At 44.1% G+C, this 25071-nt stretch overlaps 1 protein-coding gene across 9 annotated transcripts in view; it reads right to left on the bottom strand.

Annotated features, from left to right (window-relative positions):
- The window catches only part of ephb2b (eph receptor B2b), a 171504-nt gene that overhangs the window by 69238 nt on the left and 77195 nt on the right, over nt 1-25071 (bottom strand). For all 9 annotated transcript variants that reach the window (XM_045705124.1, XM_014166655.2, XM_045705126.1 and 6 more), the window contains exon 3: nt 20501-21185. In XM_045705124.1, the coding sequence (XP_045561080.1) occupies nt 20501-21185 (685 nt within the window). The remainder of the gene's footprint in view (nt 1-20500; nt 21186-25071) is intronic.

Here is a 25071-nt window from a genome sequence, read left to right as displayed (position 1 = left end):
AATGGAAACATTTATGTGATAACTGTATCACTAGCCACTTTAAACAATGCCACTTCATACAATGTTTACATACCCTACATTACTCATCTCATATGTATATACTGTACTCTATACCATCTACTGCATCTTGCCATCTTGATGTAATGTATCACTAGCCACTTTAAACAATGCCACTTTATATAATGTTCTCATACCCTACATTACTCATCTCATATGTATATACTGTACCCTATACCATCTACTGCATCTTGCCTATGCCGTTCTATACCATCACTCATTCATATATATTTTTTTATGTACATATTCTTATTCATTCCTTTACACTTGTGTGTATAAGGTAATTGTTGTGAAATTGTTAGGTTAGATTACTCGTTGGATATTACTGCATTGTCGGAACTAGAAGCACAAGCATTTCCCTACACTCGCATTAACATCTGCTAACCATGTGTATGTGACAAATAACATTTGATTTGATTTGATTAGGTGGCCATGATGGTAAGAGGGCCAGATTGAGAATTTAGCCAGGACACCGGGGTTAACACACCTACTCTTACAATAAGTACCATGGGATCTTTAGTGACCACAGAGAGTCAGGACACCCATTTAACGTCCCATCCGAAAGACAACACCGCCTCCCCTATGTCAGGAAACTGAGTTTTCCCAACGGCTCCTTTACTGGACCTATTCAATCTAATGGTAAAATAGGTCATTGTGTGAATAACATGCGGTTAACACACTGCGTCCCCAAATCAATATGTGACATGCTATATTTGGTAACAAGGTCACAAGGAGGAGTTGTTGAGGCTGTATGGGGAGCGAGTGACATCATTCCAGTCTCGAGTCTAGGCCGCTTATTTTAGATGGAGATGACTTCCAAATGTCTTCTCGGGTGAGAGCTTCTTCCCATGGAGAGGGAGATATCCCCTGCTGTATTTGAGAATGTCACATTTTATTCAGTGTCAATGTCACACGAGCGCCCCTCCAGGCAACACACACGACATGATATTCATTGTAATCAAATATTCATAGAATGTAGGCCATTTATATTTCAACTAACTGAATGATATGTTTAAGCTCAAGTAGGGAGATTGGGCGAGGGTGAAAAATGTAGCAGTGTGTGATGAGTCCAGACATTGTGTTCCCAGTCTGATTTTCCCTGCTGTGCTCTGGGATCAATAATGTTAAAATGTCTAGTCTTGAGTTCGGCAAACACATCCATCAAGACCCTTCATTAGCTCTGGACAACAGTATGTGTGTGTCTGTGTGTGTGCATGTGTGAGTGACTGTGTGTCTGTTTGTGACCATGTGTGTTGTGACCATGTGTATTTGTGAGTGTGTGTTCATGTGTGAGTGACTGTGTGTGTGACTGTGTGTGTGTGTGTGTGTTTGTGACCATGTGTATTTGTGAGTGTGTGTGTGTGAGTGTGTGTGCCCCATTAGCTGTGGATAGCATCACAAGGCTAGGACTGGAGCCTTTACATCCCAGAGTCCAGTTTCTAAGTGTGTGGAGATCAACCCACTTGACTTTTCATATTGCACTGTCTGCAGAGACATCCTACATTCTCAAAGAACACACTAATGTGTCGCACCATGATACTGTACATGAAACAGTTTGGGATAACCAGTCCTATCAAGTATTATCCATTTGACTAATAGGATAATACAACACCCTTGATTATCAACTGAGCTTATCCCACATTGTATCGTTATCATACTGTTGATAACCTTAAACTGTGGAATACTGAGCTCACTGGATCATAGCTCACTGTAAGAGGAGAGGAATCCAGTCCACTGCCAAGTGCATAGCATCATGTAGTGTGGTTTTAAAGATACATCTATCATGGGCGCTTCCTCAGCAGACTCCCCCTCAGAGCTGACTAAGCTAAGCCTAGCCTGTCGGTTTCAGCAAAAGCCTTAGCATCGCAGTCATTTTCATACAGAGGGGAAGAAGAGAATCAAAACAACCTCATTAATAACAGGACTAATGTCTTCCAGACGCTAGCTGTTGTAAGCCGGGTTATTTCACGAAGAGAGGATGCCCATCTCCTGACAAGAAGCAGGGCAGTCGTGGTGCGTCGAGACGGTGCCACACAGTGTCTGCTGGCACCAGTAAGAAACAAAACAACCCCCCAATTGCCAGTTAACACGCAAAGAACCTCCCCCATGCACGCTGCCCAAATAACTCAACAAGGACTGCAGCCTTGTAGTTGACCACAATGCACAACACCGCACCAATCTCAGCAGGAAGGCAACAGCTCCCAGGCACCGATACAGTGACTGGCCAATCCTGGCTTGATGGTAAACAGTGGTGGTTGGTTCATGTCCTAATGTCGTGGCAGTGTGGGAGCGGGGGAGAGCAGAGCAATGAATATGATAGTGTTTACCCAGCAGCCTCTCTGGCTCACCTCTGAGTCTCTGTCTCTCCACAGCCTGGAGCCACCACCCTGTGGCCTTCACACTTTAAACGCCACAGTGTTACACCATACACATTAACACGCAGCACGACACAATGGCTGGGCTGGCTGGGCGGGTCACACAGCACAGCATCGATTCCTTAGACTCACTCTTCTAAGGCACTGTGTTTTTTTCTAGGATGCATTCCAAACTATCACCATTCTGCAGCTGGGCTTTTATTCAGAGCTGTACTGGTGCTTGGAACGCTTCCTTTCATAAAAGATAAGTATTGGTTTATATGGAGTATCGATTGGTATGCAATAAAGAGGCAGTGGTGTAAAGTAATTAACAAAAAATACTTTCAAGTACTACTTAAGTCTTTTTTGGTATCTGTACTTTACAATTTTATTTTTGACAACTTTTACTTTTCCTTCACTACATTCCTAAAGAAAATAATGTACTTTTTACTCCATACATTTTCCCTGACACCTAAAAGTACTCGTTACATTTTGAATGCTTTGCAGGACAGGAAAATTGTCTAATTCACACACTTATCATGAGAACATCCCTCCTCATCTACTGCCTCTGATGTGGCAGACTCGCTAAACACAAATGTGTTGTTTGTAAATTATGTCTGAGTGTTGCAGTGTGCCGCTGGCTATCCGTAAATTTCAAAAACAAACAAGAAAGTGGTGCCATCTGGTTTGCTTAATATAAGGAATTTGAAATGATTTATACTTTTACTTTTGATACTTAACCCTCCTGTTGTGTTCGTTTCATGTTAATTAATTCTGTGTTCCCGGTCCAAAATGACCGCCCCATTATAGCTGATTATAAATCCATAACAATACATATATTATCACCTAATGTTGTGTTAGATATTTTTATCAACTTAAGTTATTGTGAACATTACATGTTGTGAATTTCTACTTGCTATTTATGGCCTGTAGGCCTCATTGACCTGAGCTCATACAACTCGTTTTGAGTAAAAAAAAGCATAATGTAAGGATTATTTTGACTATAACAAATACTCAGATGAAACATATTGTGCTCTTTATCACAAATTATTTTGTGTCAAAGTTTAACAAGGACATATGCTTTGAAACCATTTCAAATGTTTAAATAGTGGCACAAAATAACATCTGTTGTGTTCCCGGTCAAAACTGACCAGTATGATTTTACTAGTAAAGAAAGGACATAGGCCCAAAACTACACATGAAAACTTTACCATGTTACAAAATGAATGTCAGAACACATTAAAGAACAAAAGTAACAATAACCGTATTACTAACAATAACAAAAACATTAAAATGTTCACAATCTGTCAATCAATTGTGGTTACATTTTGTATGTTCTCATGCACATGTTGGACAATACGTGGTGGTAGTTGCATGTGCCTTACAAATATACTGCTCAAAAAAATAAAGGGAACACTTAAACAACACATCCTAGATCTGAATGAAAGAAATAATCTTATTAAATACTTTTTTCTTTACATAGTTGAATGTGCTGACAACAAAATCACACAAAAATAATCAATGGAAATCCAATTTATCAACCCATGGAGGTCTGGATTTGGAGTCACACTCAAAATTAAAGTGGAAAACCACACTACAGGCTGATCCAACTTTGATGTAATGTCCTTAAAACAAGTCAAAATGAGGCTCAGTAGTGTGTGTGGCCTCCACGTGCCTGTATGACCTCCCTACAACGCCTGGGCATGCTCCTGATGAGGTGGCGGATGGTCTCCTGAGGGATCTGCTCCCAGACCTGGACTAAAGCATCCGCCAACTCCTGGACAGTCTGTGGTGCAACGTGGCGTTGGTGGATGGAGCGAGACATGATGTCCCAGATGTGCTCAATTGGATTCAGGTCTGGGGAACGGGCGGGCCAGTCCATAGCATCAATGCCTTCCTCTTGCAGGAACTGCTGACACACTCCAGCCACATGAGGTCTAGCCTTGTCTTGCATTAGGAGGAACCCAGGGCCAACCGCACCAGCATATGGTCTCACAATGGGTCTGAGGATCTCATCTCGGGACCTAATGGCAGTCAGGCTACCTCTGGCGAGCACATGGAGGGCTGTGCGGCCCCCCAAAGAAATGCCACCCCACACCATGACTGACCCACCGCCAAACCGGTCATGCTGGAGGATGTTGCAGGCAGCAGAACGTTCTCCATGGCGTCTCCAGACTCTGTCACGTCTGTCACGTGCTCAGTGTGAACCTGATTTAATCTGTGAAGAGCACAGGGCGCCAGTGGCGAATTTGCCAATCTTGGTGTTCTCTGGCAAATGCCAAACGTCCTGCACGGTGTTGGGCTGTAAGTACAACCCCCACCTGTGGACGTCGGGCCCTCATACCACCCTCATGGAGTCTGTTTCTGACCATTTGAGCAGACACATGCACATTTGTGGCCTGCTGGAGGTCATTTTGCAGGGCTCTGGCAGTGCTTCTCCTGCTCCTCCTTGCACAAAGGCGGAGGTAGCGGTCCTGCTGCTGGGTTGTTGCCCTCCTACGGCCTCCTCCACATCTTCTGATTTACTGGCCTGTCTCCTGGTAGCACCTCCATGCTCTGGACACTACGCTGACAGACACAGCAAACCTTCTTGCCACAGCTCGCATTGATGTGCCATCCTGGATGAGCTGCACTACCTGAGCCACTTGTGTGGGTTGTAGACTCCGTCTCATGCTACCACTAGAGTGAAAGCACCGCCAGCATTCAAAAGTGACCAAAACATCAGCCAGGAAGCATAGGAACTTAGAAGTGGTCTGTGGTCCCCACCTGCAGAACCACTCCTTTATTGGGGGTGTCTTGCTAATTGCCTATAATTTCCACCTGTTGTCTATTCCATTTGCACAACAGCATGTGAAATTTATTGTCAATCAGTGTTGCTTCCTAAGTGGACAGTTTGATTTCACAGAAGTGTGATTGACTTGGAGTTACATTGTGTTGTTTAAGTGTTCCCTTTATTTTTTTGAGCACTGTATATGCACTGCATTTATGGCACATAATGCTCGTTTTGACATCTCTTGGTGCACACAGAATGCACCTCTTCCTTTTGTCTCTTCTGTCTCTGGCGTCCGTAGATCTTGCTTCTGGCCCTTGTATATCTCTCACCAATCCAGCAGAGGATGGTGTTCCAGGAAGGTGTTGGCGCCTTTGAATGAGGGGTGCCACCATGGCTTTCCCAACTCTTCTAGGAATAGACTCCTCTTGAAGAATTTCCCCTGCTTCCAGCCTGGAATCACCTCCATCCACACCACAAAGGTGTTGTAGGCCGACACATCTAGGATGTTGAAGAACACCACCATGGGCCAACGTGCCGTCATCCTCTTACAAGAGTATGTGCCAGTAACCTGCAAAAGTGCAACAATCAGTAAATGAAATAATGAGTACATACAAGTAATACTTCATGTCTTGCATAGTAACGTGAAAAAATTGCATCAAAGCATTGTTTTAATTTATCACATCTAAAACATATTTACATATTCAAATTAATAGAATTGACTCCATATTGTTTACAAATTCAATGAGCATTTCACCAAACAACAACATGTCTTATTTTTATGGTGCAGATAAAACAATCTGGTAATAGAAGAAAAAGTACATGAGACTTGAAAGATAAGGAGTAACATACCTTATCAAGGTGGTCAGCTCCTCTTTGTTCCTGTTGTAATCCAGGACAGCGTTGGGCTTCTTGTCCTCCCTGGTACTCACAGCGGCATCCCTGTGCAGAGTTGTCATCAGGAGCACATTCTTCTTTTTCTTCGGGCAGTAGGACACAAGAGTGTGTGTACCGGTGAAGGCAAATTTAGAGGAAAAACAATCCTTGTCCATGGTAGTGAGTAAGGCAGGAGGCAACTCAGGCATGTGCCTTCTGACCGTCCCCACCATGGTAATTGTTTTGGGAGCAGCTCCTGACCAAGAACATATGAGGTGAATAAATTGTCACATGTTATGTTGTGCCCCTGGAGACCTGCAGTCATTTCCAGGACCACCCACTTCCCCTGGTTCCTTTACGGGAACACCGTCAGCAGGTTTCCTGGTGTAAACCTGCATGTTCCAGGCATAATTTGTCCTGGCATCAAATGCTGCCCATATCTTTATTCCATATTTAGACGGTCTGCTTGGCATGTACTGTTTGAATGGGCAGCAACGAGACGCTCATCCACTGTGATGTCTGGACTTGGGTTATAGATGAGTGGCAGGCGCTCCACCCACTTGTGCCAAACCTCTCTGATCGCTGCCAGCTTGTCTTGTTGACGGCGGCCTGGTCTTGTATCACGGTTGTCGATGCAAATCACCCGTGACAACATGTGAAATGTCTGGAGTGACATAGTGGCATGAAAAATTGCCCGACCAGACTCTGCATCCCATAAACTGGTGGTAGATTAGTTTCTGGATCTGAACACACCAGCCAAAATCAAGAGACCCACGTCTTCTTGTACGTCTGTCCAGTCCACCTCCTTCCAGTTGTCTTTGTAAATGCGTCTCCCCTCCAAGTTGGTCATGTTTATCACTATAGTTTCCATTGTCTCAGTCAGGAACGGTTCGAAGCAGGATTTTATGTCATCAACCCCGGGATACGGCTTATCTCGTTGGCCCTGGGGTCATGCTGATAACATTTTCAGCCGACCTCTCCTCTCAGGTGGGGATGAAGACCAGGACAAATGCCCATTCTTTGACCGGAATGTAACAACAACCTCAGCAGGGCCCTCTCCCTCATCACTGGATTGTTCCACAATGGTTGTCTCTTGGTCTGGATCATATTCTGTGTTGTCTTCAACTTCTGACACTTCCTGCTCTAATGCATCTTCACTGTCAGTTTCCTGGCCTCTCTCCTCCTCACCAGTGTCATGATCAAAGATATGATCAAGAGCCTCACATACACACATACAGAATATCGTTTGGTCATTGTGCTGCCATAGAATGAACTGTGAGCAAGGCCTCAAAATGAAAGTGACGTGTGTGTGTGTGTGTGTGTGTGTGTGTGTGTGTGTGTGTGTGTGTGTGTGTGTGTGTGTGTGTGTGTGTGTGTGTGTGTGTGTGCTCAAACATACATGCATGTGGGGGTCGGGGAGAGGAAGTGTGTCCATCTGATGAATGGGCATGTGCCTGAACTCAATTTTATACACTAATTTTAGTCTCATCCATTCATTTCTAATGACACCACAGGTGTACAAAAGTTAAATAAAACACTCAAAATGTCATGAACATCATCCAAATGTATTTTGTGTGCCCACATGCCCTGTGTGGACAAAGTCATGGAACCTTATGACAATCAGATTAAATTAACTAAATTTTTCAGAGAGAAAACTTGTAAATCGGTCCATTTAATCAATTACATTTACTTTTAATACTTATGTATATTTAAAACCAAATACTTTTAGACTTTTACTCAAGTAGTATTTTACTAGATGGCTTTCACTTTTAATTGAGTCATTTTCTATTAAGGTATCTTTAATTTACTCAAGTATGACAATTGGGTACTTTTTCCACCACTGTAGAGGTAAGCTACCACAAAGAGGTATTGTCCCATTTCTTTGTTGAGATTATCAGTGCATTGAAGGTGCATGGGAAACATCAGCTATGGACAATGTGTAAACACACAAAGTATTCTGAATGTCCTGGAATATGGAGAGTGTGTGTTAGCTGTAAGAGGAGAATAAAGTCCAATGGACACCCAATATTTACAGCATTGACATACATAATTCACTATGAAGGATTTCCCCTCTCTTAATTCATTCAAGATGCTGTAGGCTACTGTGAATCTCAGAGGTTTATCTAATAAACAAAGGCACATTTTTTAAAATTATTTTATGGGCATGAAGAAATGCATAATCTCCCAGCATTGCATTTCAACTCACCCTGAGAGGAACATGGAAAACAGCTTTATTTATTTCACACAAGGCAAAATATCACACTATTTATGCCATTAGCAATTTATATCATACAGTGAGGGAAAAAAAGTATTTGATCCCCTGCTGATTTTGTACGTTTGCCCACTGACAAAGAAATGATCAGTCTATAATTTTAATGGTAAGTTTATTTGAACAGTGAGACAGAATAACAACAAAGAAATCCAGAAAAACGCATGTCAAAAATGTAATAAATTGATTTGCATTTTAATGAGGGAAATAAGTATTTGACCCCTCTGCAAAACATGACTTAGTACTTGGTGGCAAAACCCTTGTTGGCAATCACAGAGGTCAGACGTTTCTTGTAGTTGGCCACCAGGTTTGCACACATCTCAGGAGGGATTTTGTCCCACTCCTCTTTGCAGATCTTCTCCAAGTCATTAAGGTTTTGAGGCTGACGTTTGGCAACTCGAACCTTCAGCTCCCTCCACAGATATTCTATGGGATTAAGGTCTGGAGACTGGCTAGGCCACTCCAGGACCTTAATGTGCTTGTTCTTGAGCCATTCCTTTGTTGCCTTGGCCGTGGGTTTTGGGTCATTGTCATGCTGGAATACCCATCCACGACCCATTTTCTATGCCCTGGCTGAGGGAAGAAGGTTCTCACCCAAGATTTGACGGTATATGGCCCCGTCCATCGTCCCTTTGATATGGTGAAGTTGTCCTGTCCCCTTAGCAGAAAAACACCTCAAAAGCATAATGTTTCCACCTCCATGTTTGACGGTGGGGATGGTGTCCTGGGATCATAGGCAGCATTCCTCCTCCTCCAAACACGGCGAGTTGAGTTGATGCCAAAAAGCTAAATTTGGGTCTCATCTGACCACAAAACTTTCACGCAGTTGTCCTCTGAATCATTCAGATGTTCATTGGCAAGCTTCAGACGGGCATGTATATGTGCTTTCTTGAGCAGGGGGACCTTGCGGGCGCTGCAGGATTTCAGTCCTTCACGGCGTAATGTGTTACAAATTGTTTTCTTGGTGACTATGGTCCCAGCTGCCTTGAGATCATTGACAAGATCCTCCCGTGTAGTTCTGGGCTGATTCCTCACCGTTCTCATGATCATTGCAACTCCACGAGGTGAGATCTTGCATGGAGCCCCAGGCCGAGGGAGATTGACAGTTATTTTGTGTTTCTTCCATTTGCGAATAATCGCACCAACTGTTGTCACCTTCTCACCAAGCTGCTTGGCGATGGTCTTGTAGCCCATTCCAGCCTTGTGTAGGTCTACAATCTTGTCCCTGACATCCTTGGAGAGCTCTTTGGTCTTGGCCATGGTGGAGAGTTTGGAATCTGATTGATTGATTGCTTCTGTGGACAGGTGTCTCTTATACAGGTAACAAGCTGAGATTAGGAGCATTCCCTTTAAGAGTGTGCTCCTAATCTCAGCTCGTTACCTGTATAAAAGACATCTGGGAGCCAGAAATCTTTCTGATTGAGAGGGGGTCAAATTCTTATTTCCCTCATTAAAATGCAAATCAATTTATAACATTTTAGACATGCGTTTTTCTGGATTCTTTTGTTGTTATTCTGTCTCTCACTGTTCAAATAAAGCTACCATTAAAATGATAGACTGATCATTTCTTTGTCAGTGGGCAAACGTACAAAATCAGCAGGGGATCAAATACTTTTTCCCCTCACTGTACCTCCTGTTATGTAGGTTGTATAAACAGAGAATCCCAAAAGGTTTACAAACTACACCTGTGAAAAATTATACACTAAACAAAAATATAAACGCAACATGTAAAGTGTTGGTCTCATGTTTCATGAGCTGAAATAAAAGACAGCAGAAATTCTCCATATGCACAAGCTTACTTCTCTCCATATTTGTGCACAAATTTGTTTACACCTGTTAGTGAGCATTTCTCCTTTGCCAAGATAATCCATCATACCTGACAGGTGTGTCATATCAAGAAGTTGATTACAAAGCATGGTCATTACACAGATGCACCTTGCGCTGGGGACAATATAAGGCCACTCTAAAATGTGCATTTTTGTCACACAACACAATGCCACAGATGTCTCAAGTTTTGAGGGAGCGTGTAATTGGCATGCTGACTGCAGAAATGTCCACCAGAGCTGTTACTAGATAATTTAATGTTAATTTCTCTACCATAGTTTTAGAGAATTTGGATGTATGTCCAAACAAACTAACAACCGCAGACCACGTGAATTGCGTCTTGTGGGCGAGCGGTTTGCTGATGTCAATGTTGGGAACAGAGTGTCCCATGGTGGCGGTGGGGTTATGGTATGTGCAGGCATAAGCTACGAACACAATTGCATTTTATCGATGGCAATTTGAAAGCACAGGGATACTGTGACGAGATGGCCCAACATCGTGCCATTCATCCGCCGCCATCACCTCATGTTGCAGCATGATAATGCACTGCCCTATGTCACAAGGATCAGTACACAATTCACAATTCCACAAATATCCCAGTTATTCCATGGTCTACATACTCACCAGAAATGTCACCATGTTTGGAATGCTCTGGATTGACATGTACGACAGCATGTTTCAGTTCCCGCCAATATACAGCAATTTCGCACAGCCATTAAGGAGGAGTGGGACAACATTCCACAGGCCACAATCATCAGCCTGATCAACTCTATGCGAAGGAGATGTGTTGCGCTGTCACGACTTCCGCCGAAGTCGATCCCTCTCCTTGTTCGGCGGCGGTCGGCGGTCGACGTCACCGGCTTTCTAGCCATCGCCGATCCACTTTTCATTAACCATTTGTTTTGTCTTTGTTTTCTACACACCTGGTTTCTATCCCCAATTACATGTTCATTATTTAACCCTCTGTTTCCCCCATGTTTGTGTGTGTGTTTGTATATAATGTTCAGGTCGTTACTTGTTGGCTGGTATTGTTTGCCGGCTTCGTATTTACGCCCGTTATTTCAGAGTGACCGGTATTTTCACGCACCTTTAGTATTTGTTTTATACTGGTGCTGTTCGTGGAATAAATTACCTTGTACACTCATCTCTGTTCTCCTGCACCTGATTCCATGCACCAGTTACCCACAGCCTGACATGCACTGGATGAGGCAAATAGTGGTCACACCAGATACTGACTGGTTTTCTGATTTAAGGTACTGTATCTGTGACCAACAGATGCATATCTGTATTCCCATGTGAAATCCAAAGATTAGGGCCTAATGAATTTATTTCAATTGACTGATTCAAACCATGGACCTTCAATGTACTGGCTAAACTATCCTCACTGACTAGATAAGGATTACTGAATGGTTTAATTTCTTTCATCTTTCAAATAAGAGGTGAAAGAATTCCTCAATCCGCGATTGACTGTTCGATCTTCAGGGCATTCCTAGTCGATCACCTAACATTTCGGTAGAAAAGCCAACGATAGGCATAAAGGCTTGTGGTCCTTTTTTGCAAAACATTTTTTGATGCTGGCAGTAGGTGCACTTGATTCAAAAGCCTGCACACAGGGTAGACAAAGTGTTCCCATTTTGAACCATTTAATTTGGCTGAAAAGACAAATGCTCCTACGCCCCGGCAGAACGGGAAATCTGTGGTTAAATCGAGTGCTTCTAATGCGCTGGTCAATCGGATAGCACAAATTATCGTGCCTATCTACAGCTTCCACGACCCCGGTCACAGCAAAGTTTGATACTAGCCTACGTGAGATTTGATAACTTTTAAAACCATGGCCAGAGAGAGACTGTTAAAGAATACAGCCAAGACCTGCTGTTTTTATGAGTGACTTCATGTCAGAGTTTTATTCAGCAGAACTGTCAAAACTTTTTTTACTCAACACTATTACAAAACATAAAACGTTCTTCTGTCTACTTCCACTCGCGCTGCAATGAATGAGTAGCCAAGTGTATTGATAGCCCCGTGTTTTTATTATTATTAGCAGCTCGTCGTGTCTATTTTAATATCGAGGAATATTTAACTTTCTCTGGTCATAGGAACAACATGAATTTGTGCCAAAAGCAGATGCGGTGCGACTCGAGTTTTGCCATCTGGTCGAAGACTATGTCCCCTCTCTCTGCCTCACCTTGAAGAAAGGAAGGAGAGAGCAGGGACCGTGAGAGGCAGACCCTTTGCTGCTCTCTCTCTCCCTCCCTCCCTCCCTCCCTCCCTCCCTCCCTCCCTCCCTCCCTCCCTCCCTCCCTCCGCTAAGACTAATGTCGTGTTCAAAACAACAGCAAACTCTGAAAAAAAACGACTGCAGTCTTGGAAAAATCATTTTGAACAGTCATCCAACTCGGAAACTCTGGCATCTTTCTAGAGCTCTGAATTTTCCGATCTGAAGTTCACTGGCGTCATGATTTGAAATAGCTTTTTCCGAGACCTAGTTGTCTTGAAAGCACCATGACCATCAGATGCAGGTACCATCAGTCCAGTAAAATAAAAAATAAAAAATGATTTACAAATTATTTCAATTTATGCTCAGCTGTGCCTCGCAAGTGCATCACCAACTGATACATTTTGTTATCAAAGCATGAGTTATGAAATATAATATGGTTTGAGAAGATCAATGTTGGCAAGCAAGATATATAGCTATAATAATGTATTACAACTGTTTTTATTAGGTTAATGTAAAACATTATGTTTAAAAAAGATTCAGGGGGGGAGATCTCAGCTTGCTTTTTGACCGCAAAAGTGACGACTGCTTAAGATGAACCCATTTCTTCACCAGAGTCGTAGGACAAAAAATGTGTAGTAGCGTTCTACCTTCTAGCCAGCAGCTACAGGTATGCACAGAGGAGTGGAACAGCTCATTACATTGGCTCATTTATTTGCTTAGTCGATGCCTGAAAAAAATGTGTTGTACATGTTGAATATTCTGTAACTAAAGCATTTACACAGCTGGGTTGTCCCCTAGAGCTAGTGCACTAGGACTCCCCGCAGCGGGCAGCTGAGAGCTAAACCAGGCTACTTTACCAAATGGAACACAGGAACATGTAGACGACCAAAGTTCAGACGAACACCATTTGCTCTTTACACAAAGATAGAGTAAACCCTAGACTCGCTGTGCCATGCAGAAAACACGGCCAGCTCTGCCTGTACAATACAGCAGGCCTATGTGCTTGAGAGTGTAAAAGTGAGGGCATCTCTACCTGCCATGGCTAAGTGGAGCAAGCTGAGGCTGGGGGGGAGAGAGACGTTAATAAACCCTGTTGATCAGAGAGTAATCTGACAAAGCAAACAGAGAGTAATCCTCCTGAGGTGTGTTTCTGGGAGATAGGAGAGAGCGGAGAGAGCTTAACTTTGCACTGGAGGCTTTTAAATGAGTGTCTTCCATTTCAACCTCAAACAATGCCAGAAAGTCTCATGGGAGTGATGACAAAAACATTGATATCGCCACTTCATTCCAATATCATGCTAGCATCAAATCCAACTTTTCAGTTTACACTAGCGAATGAAATTCTAAACATCTTGGAATCTCTGAGAAACATAAATCCCTATATAAACGGCTAGATTTTTCAGATTAGCCAAATCTGTTGTTAGATAAAAGATGTGGAGGCCATGATCACCACAGAGAGATTCAGTGGGGTTACGGAGAGATAATGCCCTTGACACAAAGAATACTACTTGCTATCTGTTGTTTTCCTGCTAGGCTGTAGCAGTGAAATAAAATGTTAATGGAACATTCTCCTTTGTTTTTCCTTTGGGTATAGCTACGCTTTCTACATTCCGTCTCTGTTCTCTGGCAACATATTACCAAATATACTGTAGGTCCAGGCGGTCAGCATTGTTTGGTTGTATACCGCAAACAGAATACACCTCTCAACCCTCAGTGTCAATAGTGCACTTAACTCTATGGTGAAGAGGAGCAGTGTATGCTCTCTGTCTGTATGCCTTCCTTTTAGCCTGCTGTCCAAGAGGAAAGTGCTCTGTTGCTCTGGTTATTAGTGCAGTATGTCATAGAGCAGTGAGGCATCTAGCACTGATAACCCAGCTAAGAGTGAGTCACCCGTAGCTCTATGTATCCTCTCTCCCCTCACTCACTCCTGTTTAATCTTTAAACACCTCTTGAACTTTAAAAGAGGGGAGGTCTTTGTTGCAGGGCTGGCTTTCTAATTTTAGAATCCATTATAGTTTGAAAAGTGTCTCCTCCACCAAGGAGGAAATCCCTGTTCTCTGCTTTATATCACTGTACTCTACTGTATAGTACACATAGTGCCATCTAGCCTTGGCCCACTACATCCCATAAATCACTTATCTCTATCTTCCAAACGCTATCTCTAAATCAGTACTGTAATCTGTCCAAGAATCATATCCCTTTATCTTTACCACTCTTTGTCAGGCAGCACTTTAAGCCTCCCATGTAAGGCTCCATGCATGCCTCTACATTAACCGCCTTACTGTTTAGTGTAACATCATCCCATGAATGACGTTCCATGAGATTGGATGACAGCGTGGGGTGAAACACGATCTGGGGTTTACCTTTCAGTAAGCAACTGGGGGTCAATTGTGTGAGAACAACTGGGCTCGTCTCTGGGATACTATGTCCACATAACACACATGGTACATTCATTCACCCTATGCCAGGAATGGAGAGCAGCTCTCTCCGTGCACTTTGTTTTATAACAGACCGACTGTATACAAAGCATACTGCATGAGTTACTGTATACTGTATGTCTACAGTCTGTTCAAATGTTGACCCATGTACTTATATGTCAATGACAAACAAGGTCGCTTCAACTGTAGCTCTTATTTTCATGTTTTGTCAGACAGACTCACAATCCATCCCACTCCCTGGCCATTCGTTTGATGATGGAATGCAGTGAAGACTTTAACAGGCCATGAATGGAGACATCTGAAGGAGCTTGTTTGGAGAAGGCTCCGGTCCTGTCCCTAATGAGAAAAAGAGGGAGGCATCTCATTCTGCTTGTGTGGCTCTCACCCGTCCAGTAACGGAATGTCCTGCCCAGAGGGAAGGCTATCTGAACCAGGGGTTACCTTCACACAAGACCACCAGACCACTGTCTGGAAAAACAGGGAGTCTTGATGGTCCGAGGCGGCACGGCGGACACACAGCATTCCAAAGAGATGGCGTGGGATAAGGAGACAGACAGGGGACTGAACCCAGTACACGAGGAGCCATATGGGGTAGGACCCAACACAAGCACGGCCATATGGAACAGGTGTACACAGTAAACAGGCCGTGATCTCTGAGCTGGAGGTGAGTCGCCGACATCTCACCTCGCGGTATCACATTCCAATGTGATGGATTTGTTGGGATAAAAGGGATGATACGTTCTGTGTTTGTGTGAGTGTGTGCGTGTGAGGAGGGGTAGGGGGCTGGAGTAAATGGTTACTGCTCTGTGAAGTCTGCTGTTTAGATGTGTGCTGTGCTCAGAGACAGAGACAAAGACAGAGAAAACACCTGGTCAGGCTGAAATCCCATCACAGTTGAGAACAAGGAATAAAGGAATGTGACTGGTCCCCAGAGTCTCTGTGGTTAGCTAAGATGTCCCACAGCTCCAATGTTCCCCTTCTGCTGCAACACTATTTGTAAAGGTTCACAGACCACACCATTAACCTACAGTATAACAGCCCCTCAAATCATGAAATAGACTTTCAATTGAAGCATCGATTTAAAAAGTCAACTAGTATTTTGTATGATATTTGTCAGTCATATATTGGGATGATTTATATTGGGATGTAAATGTGGACATCCTTATGTGCATATTAAAAGGATTTAATCTGTAACCGTATAATCACATGTATAGGATTAGCTTCAATGTGAGTTTATTGTGTCTACAGTATGTAGTGATTCTAAAGGAGGTTTTCTCTTGTCTCTCAGAATTCTCCTTCATGTGCCTTTGTTTGCACATGCAGTGCAGCAAAAGCCTTGAGGGGGTGTGTTTGTTTTGCTTTTGCCTGGTTGTAGAGTGCAGGGGTTGGATGTCTAAGTGTATGCATGGCTGTGTATGCCCCATGTTTGCTGTTAGTCAATTAGAGCTATAATTAAAGGCAAGGGCATCCTGGGAAATAAAGGCAGCTGCAGCAGAAATGTCAGTGTTTCCCCTAGGATTCTTTTCAGCAGTGGTGGCAAGGGTATAGGGGTGGGGGGCGGCTCATCTCCTTTTCCTTTTCCATGCAATCATGCCATGGCCAGCCCATCCCAGGGCACACCTTCTCACTTAATCCTCTCTAACTCCCTGTATCTACCATTACATTTGACTGAAGGATTACTAAAGCGCCCCTCTTTAATCTTCTTGCCTTAGATGTGCAACAGCAGAGCTAGCATCAGGCAGCTCAGCTCACACTACTGACAGAGACCTCACCACATCTCACCACATCCAAGAGGAGAGAAACACATTGATGTTTCTCCACAACCTGACCTAGAATACTCTTCATCTGACCTGAGTCTGTTGTTATATTTTCATATGTAGGGGATAGCAGAGAGAGAGAGTAACCAAGCCAGTAATAAACTGGTTTGAGGACCATACAGAATGTTTGCTATGAGGGTCCATTTTAATATTGATTCTTGATTCTTTCTAATTTAGCATTAATGAATGCTTTGAATCTGTGAGCTGTGCAAATGTAGCATTCCATCCCGTTCCCCCATGGCCTCTCTCAGGTAACAGTCTGTGAGCTGTCAGGCTGTCTCATGTTTCACACTGGGCTTTTCTTTGCATGTCAGTAGGAAAGACCATGCAGTCTCCTGTTCCTCACATTCTACACCCTCAACTGTCATGGATGTCAAGCAGAGGTATTTGATGTGGTGTGCTGAATGCTTCCTTTTATATCTGTGCAGCGGGACATGCCTGTGTAAACTACGGTGGTGACTTTACAGCATTCCCCTTCCTCAAACGCACTAGTTAAAGAACTACTGTACGTGCAAGGGTTACTTAGTGCTGTTCGAAACTTTTACTGTAAATGTGACTTTTGCGTCTCTGTCTGAACATTCATTGCTCCATAATATGAGACACACTCCCACAGTCAAGACCCTTAAAGCCACAATAGCATGGGGTTAGATGATCGGATTACAAGAAAAAACACACATGGGCATTGTTAGGGAGTTTGCATTTCCACCCCTGAACATGGCTCTCATTGTACCCTTCTAGAGAGAGAGTGCTTTTATTTCAACTGAACGGCAAGGATGAACAGGACCCCATGTGTGTGTCTCTGTGGTCCACCATCTCCTCAGGCTCGAAGTGTAATCCGATCTCTACTTTCAGGGCCCTTTCTGTTCAGAGACCCTCATTTGCCCCTGGCACTATGTGAAGTAACTTCATCTGGTTAGTAACACGATCACAGAGAAAAGCCCTGCAATTTAAATTGAAACAGCGCTGTCTATTGTCAATATTTTGACAGATTTCATGTCAAAGTGTAATTATTTGCGAAGGGCCGTGCCAAGGATTTAATTGATACATGTGTAATTACGTCTTGTTGCCAATGTGTTGGAAAAAGCATCACTTGCCGTATTAATAATATTGGCGTAAGACTGCTCTTTCATCTTCACTGTTATATTATTTTCTGTCTGTGGTTCCATAATCCTCTCCGAAAGAGGATACTGAAGACTCCCTGAGAGGGCATCTTTCACAAATCAATTCATTACCCAAACATGAGCGGGCAAAGGCGCATCTTTCATAAATCAATTCATTACCCAACCACTGGCAGTTAAAAGGCACTTACCACAATCTCACACGGCGATATCAACTTTCAATGTGGAGAAAGATAAATCCACAAATACCAATCGATGACAGGCCTCGATCAAAAATCGAATAAAAAAGGCTTACCATACAATAGCAAGCAATAAACATTTTCATCTTTAATGATTTATTTTCTTATTTTGTATCACACACATTTCACCTCTTTTGCACTGAGTGTCATAACTATTGTGTGCCTATGAAATCCATCTATATGCCAGTGTTTTGCTGCATGCCACAGCTCCACTCTAAGATAATGCATCCTGCTCATAAAGTTTTAATAGTCCACTGAGTGTGTCTATGTTATCGCTGAAGACCTAGCCACACTGAGAAAAACTGAAAAAAACATCTGCTTGTACACACTGGGTAGCGGTGTGTGTGTTTGAGCCTTGGCCTTGCTGACACAAAACCACTCTCAGTACAGCAGAGGTGCTGATGATTTTTTTAAATTGAACCTTTATTTAACTAGGCTAGTCAGTTAACAACAAATTGTTATTTACAATGACGGCCTACTCTGGCGCGACGTTGGGCCAATTGTGCGCCGCCCTAAGGGACTCTCAATCACAAACGGATGTGATACAGCCTGGATTTGAACCAGGTAGTATAGTGACGCCTCCGGCACTGAGATGCAGTGCCTTAGACCGCTGCGCCACTCGGGAGCCCAAAAGACAAACATGAAAGACTGTAGTGAAAGAAGCTTCTCTTCAGAGCAGAGGACCTTGGATGGCTAGCCTCTGTAATTAAGGCAGATTTTTCCCCTGTTGAAGAAATAAACAGGAGGGTGATAAGGAACTGGAAGGTAAAACGCTACACCCCAACATGTGCCGAAGATTAAACACTGCCACCGCCAAGCCCTCGAGCAGTGATTGATTGAAAAACGTTCATTTCAATTGAATGGCCATCAATTGAATTGTATAATCCAGTTTCACACAAATCACTGTGATTGAGGATGCCCATGGGACGTTTCAATCCGACAGTGCAGTGAATTACATGTAGGTCAAAAAACAACCAGATTTGTTTAATTATGCAGGGGTTTCAAATTATAGCAGATATCCTCCATGCTCCTCTTATTGGTGTGTATCCCTTAAGGAGGGTCTGTGCTTGTCCTCATTAGCAGTCATTGAGCGGAGGTACTGTTTTGAGAAGCAAGGCGAAGAGCAACAGCGCCCATCACTGTCCCTCCTCTCTGCAGAACCAGAGCCAGAGCTGCTGGGGGCTGTGGGGTAATTACAGGCAGGCTTATGACAGAGGCAGCAGTACACAGGCAGGCTGGAACACAGGTGGGCGGTTTATTGTGCCTGCCGGCTGGCTGCCTGGCTGTGTCAGCGTGGACCTTGTCTGCAGGCTGCAAGCTGCAGGCTGCAACTGCCCTGTTTTGCTGTTAGCAGAGGACATGGCTCTCTGACCACGTCCAGCCAATATCACCTGCCGCACAGCAAAATGGCGAAGCAGCACAGGTGAGGCTGAGCACACTGATGTTGTGAAATGGTAAATCGATCTGGACCACGACGGATTCCAGTTGAAGATAAGAATGATGGGAGGTAGGCGTTTGGTGCAAATCTTCTCTTGTCCTTGAAATACTGTACATTTTGGTGTACCCAGTAGGTGTGTGTGGTAGCTAACTGACTCAACACTGCATTGCACCTAGAACAACAGATCTGATGCTCCTACTCAGCTTTGATCTTATTTTGGCTGTTTGTGTTTTCATTAGAAAAGCTATCATGGGCTTAAAATCAAATCAACTTCAGCCTTCACTGTGAGAAACCGAAATATTAACCTCTTTACAGCCTTTTCCACCAGAGCTGGAATATGGAATGAGAAGAGCTATGACAAAATGATCAAATGTAACATATTCACACATCCTACACGCATTAGCATTACAGCTTCCCTTGAGGTAAAGTCATGCATTTAATAGAATTCTCCCAGTCAAGGAAATTGTTTCCTTTCTACGTGGATTTGAATGGAAGTGTAAGATTACATCCATTACACCGTGTAGAGAATTGAAAGTAATAAATAACTCCAGGCTATGACAGACCTATGTGACTGGAGTCCAAACACCTCTGATCTGACAGTCCTCTTCCTGTAGAGTGCTTTAGAAATGAACTAGGCATGTTCTATGTTCGCCCAATTCAACAAAAAATACATATTCTGCCATATATACAGTATAACCTGAAGCACATCTGTTACATATGTGAAGTAATATTCACCAGTTTATTATTGGAAAAGCTTAGGAGTGATCATTCATATGAAAATGTGACCGTAGAGCCAACATGTACTATCCAATGTGAAGTGTGACGATCCCATCCTCCTGTTTACTTATTCAATACATGGCCATATTTTACAAGCGTAGACTGTCTGTTCATATAGAATAATCTGATCCCTAGAGCAGCATGAAGTGCAGTATGCAGACAGGTACAGTGTTAAGTACTGTGTGTATGCTCTGCTGTCTGGATTACTCTGTTATGAATGTACAGCTGACTGGCTCTGTAAGGTTACTGTGTCCTTCTGGTCTGGATAACAGAGTTGAAGAGAGAGGGATGAGAGTGGCCCTTACCTCTACACACAGTCCCGTTCTCCACAGCCTCGTGGCCAGCCTTGCACATGCAGCGCCCGATGGGCACCATCCACTCCCCATCCCCGTTGCAGTACAGTTTGATGGGCACGTCCACCTCCTCCCCGTTGGAGATACACACACCTCGCGCTGCCACCAGAGAGGTGCTCTCTGCCCCAGACAGGGTCTCCTGAAACACAGCTCCGTTCTGGATGACGCGGGGACACTTCCTGTAGAAGACACGCACGGCGATGAGGGACATGCAGCCGCCGTAGTCCTGGAAGGCCAGGTAGAATCCGTGTTTGGACACGGGGCCGAAGCTCCGCACCTCTGTGTTGATCTTCATCACCCGGCCGCCAAGGTCCACCTGGGAGAAGCTCTCATCGGCCGCGATGGTGTCCACCTTGATCCAGGGGTTCTCCATCCATGGTGGGGACACCTTGTTGGCCGTGTCCGAGTCTGACTCATAGTAGTACAGGTTAAAAGTCTCTTTACAGGAGCCGGGCACGTTGGGGATGGAGCTGCAGTCTCGCACGGAGAACTTCATTTCCACGTGGATCCGCTGTGCACCCCGACGCCAAATGTACTTGGTGCGGACCCAGTTGTTCTGGTTGTTGTCGAACACGTTGCACACCTGGTAGGTGCGGATGGTGTTCATGTTCTCATCGTATCCACTTACCTCCTCCCACTGTGGAAGAGGGACACAGAGGTAAAAGGTTATTCTGTCCTTGTGTTGACCACATGCTGACCGTATATATTTTGGTTTAGTAACACATCAATACCTCCAATTCTTTACCTATACAGTACCTCACATAACCCAAGGGCAATTGTGTACTCAGCATCATGTCTACACTACCACCTAACCATACTCCACAGATAAAGACAGGGCCATTCCCAGCGGCAGTGCTCCCAGTCAGGGCTGAAATTAAACAGCAGGAGTTTGGGAGGGTATAATATGGGCAGGGTATAATCTGCTCCCTGGCATTGTAATGCTCGCACAGAGTTAGGGGGGGTTGGCATCTGTCTGTGCCCACTGGAGACCCCACTTGGCTCCCTGTGTGAACCTGGCCTGTTTTTTTCCCTCTGCTCTGCTCTGGGACAGGACCATGCATTATTTATCTAGTAAAGGAGAACAGGTGTTAAAGTCTACTCTTTATACAGCCAGCAAGGATTTGTAGTGCAGCCTCCTCTCTGGCTCCTCTGTCCTCTGGCCAAAGAGAAAAAAAGAAAACAATTTGCATAACGTCGATGTCGGAAGCTCTTCAAGGGTAACAAATACTGGGAAAACAATCCCCTGGTCTAAAGAAATGAGGAAAAAACCTTTTCTCCAGGGCATTGGTGATGCACCTAATTATCCTGTTTTTGAGTTACAACATGTTATTGAATACTAGAATGGGCAAATCTCTGAATTAGTCCAGCACCAACACATCAGTTACTGTAAATGAAACAGGTCAGTCATTGTAATGAAACACATGCATGACATGAACATAACCCTAATCTAAGTCACACAATAAAACAGAATTGAGGTAATCACATTACACAGGTAATTATCTGCAAAGGGAGAGCAGATTTGAGTTTCTGTGTTTGGGATACTTTTCATTTCAGCACACACACACACACACACACACACACATACACACACACACACACACACACACACACACACACACACACACACACACACACACACACACACACACACACACACACACACACACACACACACACACACAAACAACAACACACACACCTAGACAACATAAACTCAGCAAAAAAAGAAACTTCCCCTTTTCAGGACCCTGTCTTTCAAAGAGAATTCGTAAAAATCCAAATAACTTCACAGATCTTCATTGTAAAGGGTTTAAACACTGTTTCCCATGGTTGTTGAACAAACCATAAACAATTAATGAACATGGATCTGTGGAATGGTCGTTAAGACACTAACAGCTTACAGGCGGTAGGTAATTAAGTCACAGTTATGAAAACTTAGGACACTAAAGAGGCCTTTCTACTGACTCTGACAAACACCAAAAGAAAGATGCCCAGGGTGCCTGCTCATCTGCGTGAACGTCCCTTAGGCATGCTGCAAGGAGGCATGAGGACTGCAGATGTGGCCAGGGCAATAAATTGCAATGTTCGTACTGTGAGGCGCCTAAGACAGCGCTACAGGGAGACAGGACGGACAGCTGATCGTCCTCGCAGTGGCAGACCACGTGTAACAACACCCGCACAGGATCGGTACATCTGAACATCACAACTGCGGGACGGGTACTGGATGGCAACAACAACTGCCCGAGTTACACCAGGAACGGAACGCACAATCCCTTCATCAGTGCTCAGACTGTCCGCAATAAACTGAGAGAGGCTGGACTGTTGTAAGGCAGGCCCTCACCAGACATCACCGGCAACAACGCCGCCTATGGGCATAAACCCACCGTCGCTGGACCGGACAAGCCTGGCAAAAAGTGCTCTTCACTGATGAGTCACGGTTTTGTCTCACCAGGGGTGATGGTCGGATTTGCGTTTATCATCGAAGGAATGAGCATTACACCTAGGCCTGTATTCTGGAGCAGGATCGATTTGGAGGTGGAGGGTCCGTCACAGTCTGGGGCGGTGTGTCACAGCATCATCGGACTAACCTTGTTGCCATTGCAGGCAATCTCAATGCTGTGCGTTACATCCTCCTCCCTCATGTGGTACCCTTCCTGCAGGCTCATCCTGACATGACCCTCCTGCATAACAATGCCACCAGCCATACTGCTCGTTCTGTGCGTGATTTCCTGCAAGACAGGAATGTCAGTGTTCTGCCATGGCCAGCGAAGAGCCTGGATCTCAATCCCATTGAGCACGTCTGGGACCTGTTGGATCGGAGGGTGAGGGCTAGGGCCATTCCCCCCGAAATGTCCGGGAACTTGCAGGTGCCTTGGTGGAAAAGTGGGGTAACATCTCACAGCAAGAACTGGCAAATCTGGTGCAGTCCATGAGAAGGAGATGCACTGCAGTACTTAATGCAGCTGGTGTCCACACCAGAGACTGACTGTTACTTTTGATTTTGACCCCCCCCTTAGTTCAGGGACACATTATTCCATTTATGTTAGTCACATGTCTGTGGAACTTGTTCAGTTTATGTCTCAGTTGTTGAATCCTGTTATGTTCATACAAATATTTACACATGTTAAGTTTGCTGAAATTCTATGCAGTTGACAGTGAGAGGACATTTCTTTTGTTGCTGAGTTTATTTTACTAGTAGTGTGTCTATATGCAACGTCTGCTGTTACTCCAAGGACTCCAACCACCGTGACCTTGACCTGACCAGTTCATCTGAGGAAAGCCTTTTCTTAACCCCAATGCCTTTTCACACGTCAGCCGCACCCGTGCTGCCTCACCCCTAACTCTCTCACCCCCCCTTCACTCTCCACTTCACAGCTGATATAATTTCACAAATTAGTGCCCACTTAACAAGCATTTGACAGAGGTTTGACTGGTAAGGAGGAGACAGTCAGCCCTCATGTTTAAGACCCACGTTCTATCAAACACTCAGACTAATTAGAGCTTTTCTGCTTTATTCCCGTGTCCCAATTATTCTCTACAGACAGACATCATGCCAAATATGTACAGTTCATTAATAACAGTTGTTAGATGTTAGTAACTGGAGGGATTTGAAGGAGACAAGTATGATTAAAACTTGTAAGATTGGCACTAAACTCAAAACAATTAAGATTGTGTTTGTAGACAATGATTAAAGAGTCCTTGGATGGGATTCAACCAGATGGTAGCTATATGTCTTCATTTTGAGGACACACATCTACAAATCCTTTAAAATTCACAGAATGCAATAGATATGGTCCATTAACGTGCAATTAAAGCAACACATGAATAAGTGTATGAATGTTAATATTGACAAGTGTATGAATGTTACTGTTGATTGATGGGTTAGAGATCTCCTGGGGTAAATCTGTTGGTTGGCCCATTTCTCCACCCATCCAAATGGACACAGCCATCCAGGGTCACGGGCAGCCATTGACCTTTCCACCTCCCTTCATAGATTGACGCTCTTTTCAGACAGAGGTCGTGGACCGATTAAACAGGAAAAGACAGAGTGTGACGTCCTCTTGTTCTTAGTCTCAAGCATCAGCCCATCAAACTTAAATAAAGTGAACTGGGGTTGGGAGTGGGGGGGTAGCCACTAATGAGAGATAGAGACTAGGAGAAGGGAGAAAGGGGAATGGAGGTGGGGTATGGCCAGGCTAAAAAGACCCCAAACAAATGTGTTTTGATGGAGGGCCCCTTTAAGTCCTGTCACAGCTTTGCTGCCCTGCTTTCATCAGAGCCAGTGGAGGGAAGCAAATGGGACATAACAAGATGCCAGCGATCAAGCGCTGAGTGTGAAATAAGAAGAAACGTCTTCATTTTCACAGCTTTTCCCCCAGTACTAGAGTGGGAATGCGGCTGCAGGGCAGTCATGTGTTAGGTAAGGTGGTGGAGTTGGTGGTGGAAGCTGAGAATTACAACACTAACTCTCTCTCCTTTGAGATCGTTTTTTTCCACTCCAGGACACACAGACTTGTTTATGT

This window comes from Salmo salar, chromosome ssa22 (assembly GCF_905237065.1).
Source record: "Salmo salar chromosome ssa22, Ssal_v3.1, whole genome shotgun sequence".
NCBI classification, from domain to species: domain Eukaryota; kingdom Metazoa; phylum Chordata; class Actinopteri; order Salmoniformes; family Salmonidae; genus Salmo; species Salmo salar.
Note: the sequence above shows the minus strand (reverse complement) of the source record. Positions and strands in the feature narration are given on the sequence as shown.